Below are 7,240 nucleotides of genomic sequence, written 5' to 3'. Positions count from 1 at the left end.
AATCCTTGGGGATCTCAGACGATATGAAAGAGAGATTGAACAGGCTGGTAATAAGGGTTGCGACAATGGCGGCGGATTGTTTAAAAAATAGAGGGTCCAGATTGTCAAGACCAGCTGATTTGTACGGGTCCAGGTTTTGCAGCTCTTTCAGAACATCTGCTATCTGGATTTGGGTAAAGGAGAAGCTGGGGAGGCTTGGGCGAGTAGCTGCGGGAGGGGGGGGGGCTGTTGGCCGAGGTTGGAGTATCCAGGAGGAAGGCATGGCCAGCCGTTGAGAAATGCTTGTTGAAGTTTTCGATTATCATGGATTTATCGGTGGTGACCGTGTTACCTAGCCTCAGTGTAGTGGGCAGCTGGGAGGAGATGCTCTTGTTCTCCATGGACTTTACAGGGTCCCAGAACTTTTGGGAGTTAGAGCTACAGGATGCAAATTTCTGCTTGAAAAAGCTGGCCTTTGCTTTCCTGACTGACTGCGTGTATTGGTTCCTGACTTCCCTGAACAGTTGCATATCGCGGGGACTATTCAATGCTATTGCAGTCCGCCACAGGATGTTTTTGTGCTGGTCGAGGGCAGTCAGGTCTGGAGTGAACCAAGGGCTATATCTGTTCTTAGTTGTGCATTTTTTTAACGGAGCATGCTTATCTAAGATGGTGAGGAAGTTACTTTTAAAGAATGACCAGGCATCCTCAACTGACGGGATGAGGTCAATATCCTTCCAGGATACCCGGGCCAGATCGATTAGAAAGGCCTGCTCGCAGAAGTGTTTCAGGGAACATTTGACAGTGATGAGGGGTGGTCGTTTGACTGCGGACCCGTAGTGGATACAGGCAATGAGGCAGTGATAGCTGAGATCCTGATTGAAGACAGCGGAGGTGTATTTGGAGGGCCAGTTGGTCAGGATAACGTCTATGAGGGTGCCCTTGTTTACAGATGTAGGGTTGTACCTGGTGGGTTCCTTGATGATTTGAGTGAGATTGAGGGATCTAGCTTAGATTGTAGGACTGCCGGGGTGTTAAGCATATCCCAGTTTAGGTCACCTAACAGAGCAAACTCTGAAGCTAGATGGGGGGCGATCAATTCACATTGGTGTCCAGGGCACAGCTGGGAGCTGAGGGGGGGTCGGTAGCAGTGAGAGACTTATTTCTGGAGAGAGTCATTTTTTTAATTAGTAGTTCAAACTGTTTGGGTATGACATTACTTTGCAGGCTAACTCCTCCCCCTTTGGCAGTTCTATCTTTTTATTTTATTTTTTATTTTAAATTTTACCCCCTCTTCTCCCCAATTTCGTGGTATCCAATTTTTGTAGTAGCTACTATCTTGTCTCATCGCTACAACTCCCGTACGGGCTCGGGAGAGACGAAGGTTGAAAGTCATGCGTCCTCCGATACACAACCCAACCAGCCGTACTGCTTCTTAACACAGCGTGCAGCCCGGAAGCCAGCCGCACGAATGTGTCAGAGAGTACACCGTGCACCTGGCAACCTTGGTTAGTGCGCACTGCGCCCGGCCCGCCACAGGAGTCGCTGCGCGATGAGACAAGGACATCCCTACTGACCAAGCCCTCCCTAACCCGGCCGACGCTAGGCTAATTGTGCGTCGCCCCACGGACCTCCCGGACGCGGCCGGTTACGACAGAGCCTGGGCGCGAACCCAGGGACTCTGATGGCACAGCTGGCGCTGCAGTACAGCGCCCTTAACCACTGCGCCACCCGGGAGGCCTCTGGCAGTTCTGTCTTGACGGAAAATGTTATAGTTGGGTATGGAAATCTCAGAATTATTGGTGGCCTTCCTAAGCCAGGATTCAGACACGGCAAGGACATCAGGGTTGGCAGAGTGTGCTAAAGCAGTGAGTAAAACAAACTTAGGGAGGAGGCTTCTGATGTTGACGTGCATGAAACCAATGCTTTTTCGATCACAGAAGTCAACAAATGAGGGTGCCTGGGGCCATGCAGGGCCTGGGTTTACCTCCACATCACCCGCGGAACAAAGGAGGAGTAGTATGAGGGTGCGGCTAAAGGCTATCAAAACTGGTCGCCTAGAGAGTTGGGGACAAAGAATAAAAACACCACACCTTCCAAACCCCAGGAGAGTTACTCTGTCCTCTTCCACCCTAACTTTGAAAAAACTGTGGATACCGTTAAAACAATATTGCATTAATCCTCCACCATAGAAAATAACATGTAAAGAAAAGAATCAAAGAAAGTTAGTTAGGATAGAGCCCTCCACACCAAACACTCAAACTCCCAGCATGCATTGCAAGAGAGAGAAAGAGAGAGAGAGAGAGAGAGAGAGAGGGAGAGGTGGGGGATAGGGAGAGAGAGAGAGCGAATATCGAAACAGCAGGTCCGTGACAAGGCATCTCATCGGAGTACACACACGTCTCTTCATGTGACACATGATGTTTGGCTGTGCTGTGCGAAGAGTTATCTTATGGGTTTGGTGATTGTTCTGTGTGAAGCCGTATTCTGCATTGCATCATGGAATGTGATGTGAAATCCCTGGGCCTATGGCTGTTGAAGATACTCCACTGCACTGCTGCTGTGAGCAGGAGTGGGAGAGAAGTCATGCTTTTATTATACTCTTGTTCTGTCACTTATTCTCCTGCCTCTACATCTCAAAGGCTGCCAAATATTTTGAAGAGTGGTTAAAGGGGTGGCTGTGTGTACACACACTCAGACTCCAACTCTATGTATAGGTTTGTCTTATTCCAGAATACACCCATAATTGTGATCAACACAGTATGGTTCTATGTTTTCCACTCTGTGATTAAAAGGAGTTCTCAGAGTAGAGCTATTTTGAATTGTCCAAAGCCCTTCTCCCCCGATTGCTCAGTTTGGCCTGGCGGCCAGCTCTAGGAAGGGTCTTGGTGGTTCCAAACTTCTTCCGTTTAAGAATGATGGAGGCCACTGTGTCCTTGGGGACCTTCAATATTGCAGAAACGTTTTGGTACCCTTCACCAGATCTGTGTCTTGACATAATCATGTCTCTGAGCTCTATGGACAATTCCTTCGACCTCATGGCTTGGTTTTTGCTCTGACATACACTGTCAACTGTTGGACCTTATATTTTCAACATACAGAAAACATCTCAGAGGGTTGATCTAGCTGCAGATAGCTAATTCTCCTCTATGTGTTTTCCCCTTGCTGCTAATAAGCTCTTACCGATCTAACTAAATTAATTAAGAATATCTGGTTGTCTGACAGTCTATGCAGCAACTATTGTATTGGAGTCAAGCTCTGGTTATTTTATTTATTTTCCTAGACAAGTCAGTTCAGAACAAATTCTTATTTACAATGACAGCTTAGGAACAGTGGGTTAACTACCTTGTTCAGGAGCAGAACGTCATATTTTTACATGGTTAGCTCAGGGATCTGACCTAGCAACCTTTCAGTTACTGGCCCAACGCTATAACCAAAAGGCTACCTGCTGCCCCAAGTCCTGCCAACTCAAAAACTGCACAATAAATGTATAAGGGGGAACTCGTGCATTTCTCTGAGAAAAGCTGCTTCAGTTTTACTAATCTTCCAAAACACTTGAAATTCTTGTAAAATAATTTGCATTTATTTGATCAAATAGACTTTGAAAGGGTAGACATGCAGAAATTCCTCTTGTCAAAAGTCTTGCTGTTACAAAAGTAGTTCTTCATGCAGCGTAACAGGTTACAGGTTCTTCTTGGTGAAGCGCCTGAATGGCTTCATCATTGCTGAAAAGACCCTGACAATCAAGGATCGTTTTTTGACAAGCTGAGATATGGAGGGAGAAACCTCTCCAACTGGAGCTAGAAACAGAGAGAGAGAGATGCAGTATAGTAACATTGAAAAAGAACAGTGCTATGAGTTTGGTAGGCATACCTATGTTTCTAACACACACCTAAACAAAACTACAAGCTGAGCTCTAAAACATCCTTACCTATGCAATGTGCATCAGTAGAGCGAATCTCAGTCTGTTCCTGGACTGAATGGCAGTCCTTTTTGTTTCCTCTCTTGGAACGCTAACAGAAGAAAGGTAAAGAAAATGGTACAGAGAATAAATAAATGAATAAAACATATGTATTTCATGTATTTGTCTCATCATAGCCACATCAATAACATCAGCACCTAACTGGAACAAAAAACAAATGCTAACTCCCTGCTATACCTTGAAGTTGATCCTGAGTTTGGTCATTGAAAAGCAAAGGAAGCTCCTTCTTGCTTTCTGCTCAGCCCCCCTCTCTGTCTCAGCCTGGTCTGATGGGTTTGTTGCAGCAGAAGCTGGTCCTGACGCCTCCTTGCATCCCTGTACCAGCTGCTGGGTCAAGGACTTTACCAGGACTCTGTCAAATGCAGGGTCCTGGGAGGAAATAGCTGCTTGCAGGGTGTTGTAAGAGCCAAACTCTTCCATTAGGTTTTTATGTACACCTCTGAACACCCTTTGGATGTTCAGGTTCTGGGAATATGCCTGTGTCCTGGAGAATCTGGATGCAGCACAGAACTCAGACAGGACTTGTCTGATGAGTTTCTGACATGTTTCTGTCAGATCTGCTGCCTGTTGGGAGGGTCCATCTAGGGCTGAGGGTCTGATCTTCGATAGCAACCTTATCACCAGTATGGTGACAAAACAGATGCCATCATCTTTGCTGGAGTCCATCAAGTACTGCAGTGGGAATGCAGTGGCACTGCTGATGTCCGGGGTGATTAAGAGCTCCTTCAGATGGCCAGAGCTGCTGGGGATACACTCCTCCTTCTCTTCAATGTCAATCCCATCTCCCTTTGGTACCAAAGAGGTTCCTTTGCTGGTGAAAGACGGAGTGGAGGATCGAAAAGAGGCATTAGCACTCGGTGGTCGACTGCTGTCAGTCATTGGACTGTTACGATGCAGGGGTTCATCTGTGTGTGCCATCATCTTTGTCTTTAGGTCACTTGAAGAAATCTCTGGCATTTTAGAGACTCTGGTGTCGATGCAGGAGCTCCTGACGATGGGGCAGGTCAGATCAAAAGGCACTTGGTCAGGGATGGGAGTGCCAGGGAGATTGATCTCTAACTCACACTCTGACCTAGGACCCTTTGAAGAGCTGGACAAGGAACTACGACCATTTAAAGAAGTGGACAAAGATGAACAGGTTCTAGGGATGTCTTGGCAGACGTGTTCACTGTCATCCTCACTTTTCTCAACCTCCTTCAGCATAGTTCCTAACATATCATTGATCTGAAGGAGCTCCCTGGAATCCTTCATTCGCCCTAAGTTTGAGATTTCACTCTGGATAGCAACCAGGATTTCCCCAAGGGTCTCTTTGGAAGAAGCATTTTCTGTCCTTTCGGATCCGGATGGCTTCAGCCCTGTGAAGAAATCCTTAAGTGTGTTCTTCATACTGACGCAGATGGTCTTAGCTGTTGACCAAAGCTTCTCTTCTGATATTTTAACACTCAATTCAGTGTCATCCAGTTGGGAGCCCCCGTGGGAGCACTGCAAAACTCTCCCACTTCTTTCCAGTAGCACAGTGTCAGTGGACTCATTTTTCTGGAAAATAGTGGCCATTCCTTTGACAAAGGTTTCCACTAATCCAGAGGCTGTATTCTCAGAGGACATGGAGGACATGGATTCTGAAAGGACATGGATCTCCGATGGTGAGCTAGATGATAAGCCAGCCTGCAGACAATTCTGAAGACCAGTATGGCTGATCTGTGTGATAAAGGAATGACTGGATCTCATCAGCACTTTACTCACTGCCTCTTCTGCCTGAGTTTGGAAGTCATTGCTAGAGAGCTTCTTAATGCTCTGAATCAGACTAGTAGAGGATTCTGTGATTCTGACAATCTCTTCTGAGCTCAGTTGAGAATATTGAGTACTCACGCTCAAGTCTTCATTGGGTGAGGGTGACTGGGAAATAGTATAGTCATCGAGCTTTGATAGGACACCATCAACAAACCAACAAGCCTCTAGGGACTCATCAGATGAACTGACAACGGCCAAGGATTTACTCTCCACTTTTGATAACTCTGACTTGTAGATGGAAAAAACACTGCTAAGAACTTGTTGAGTACTGGTATCCAGATTGGAGCGACAGAGAGCTGGTATTGGTTGGCTCTCACTGGGAACACTACTAAGTTCGGTGCTGGGTAACTGGACCTCAACAGTTGAAACAGTTGCCTTTTCCAGGGTGTCTGAAGACTCCTGAAGAGAAGCATCCTTAGCCACACCTTCTTCTCGAGTGGATAGAGTTAAAAGGTCCCTCAGCTTTGCTCGTATACGGCTGTAGAGTGTGCGGGCTAGAGAGAAAGTTATCATCTGTGAAGATCCTGTTTTGTGGTCATTTACAGGAACTGGCCAATCAACTGCTTCACATGTGCCTTCAAATGATGCTATCGTCTCCATGCCTCCCACAAATGCCTTAACAATCACTGTGGCAGTGGAGGTTACAGATGTCAGGGCTGTGCAGCTGGTATTCAGAGGGGCTTCAGTAATGCTAGGAGCAGCACTAGAAGGCCTAGAGGAAGGAGCCATGCCAGAAGAGCTGCTGACTTTCCTTGTAAGGATGGTGTTCACCGCCTTCAGGGCTTTAGACTGAAAGTCGGGGCTAGAGAGGGTCTGAAGCTTTCTGGCCACCACACTGGTAGAGGATCCAGTCTCTTTGAGAAAGTGAGTGGTCCCTTCTTTCCCAGATGGACACTCAACATCAAGGTCACATTGAAGATTGGTCAGAAATGTAGACCCCAAGATTCTCATCTTCTTGGCCAGATCCAATAGGATGTTGAAGTCCTGTGCCATTTGTCCATTGTGCCGACAATGGCATCCAGCACATCATCGGTCACAGGGTCCATGAGGGGCTCGATAACCCTACCCACTCTGGCTCAGACGTTTGGCTCTGTAGCTCGGCCAGGATCTGCACGGAGGCTACCCGAATGACCTCCTTGCCTGCTGCTATGTCCTGACTGTCCATAAGGGGGGCAACACCCCGGGCTGGCCTGAATGGCCACTGACAGGCCAGAGTTAAGCTGGTGTACCACCTCCCCCACGATAGCACAGCTCAACTCGGAGGAGCTGGGGTTGGAGTGACCCTCAACCAGGGATATCAGGAGGCTCTCTTCCGTTATCCCAAAAAGAGCCTTCAGAGGCTCCTCCATGAGTGGAGCCTCTCTAGTGCAGGCAAGCTCTGCAATGAGGTCTGGGACTTGAAGATAAACACACAATCACCACTTATGCCATGCAAATGTGACCAACTGTCACACCCTGACCATAGTTTGCTTTGTATGTTTCTATGTG

At 47.2% G+C, this 7,240-nt stretch overlaps 1 protein-coding gene across 1 annotated transcript; it reads right to left on the bottom strand.

Annotated features, from left to right (window-relative positions):
- Positions 1-3,540: 3,540 nt before the first annotated feature.
- LOC116366569 (uncharacterized) lies at positions 3,541-7,149 on the bottom strand. Its single transcript, XM_031818665.1, has 3 exons — positions 4,139-7,149; positions 3,911-3,992; positions 3,541-3,779 (listed from the first exon to the last, which is right to left on the bottom strand). The coding sequence occupies exons 1-3, from the start codon at positions 6,743-6,745 to the stop codon at positions 3,661-3,663; spliced, it is 2,808 nt and encodes a 935-aa protein (XP_031674525.1). The 5' UTR covers positions 6,746-7,149; the 3' UTR covers positions 3,541-3,660.
- Positions 7,150-7,240: the final 91 nt, after the last annotated feature.

The sequence above is a fragment of the Oncorhynchus kisutch genome, unplaced genomic scaffold (genome assembly GCF_002021735.2).
Source record: "Oncorhynchus kisutch isolate 150728-3 unplaced genomic scaffold, Okis_V2 scaffold1542, whole genome shotgun sequence".
Lineage (NCBI taxonomy): Eukaryota > Metazoa > Chordata > Actinopteri > Salmoniformes > Salmonidae > Oncorhynchus > Oncorhynchus kisutch.
This window is presented reverse-complemented; position numbering and strand designations above follow the sequence as displayed.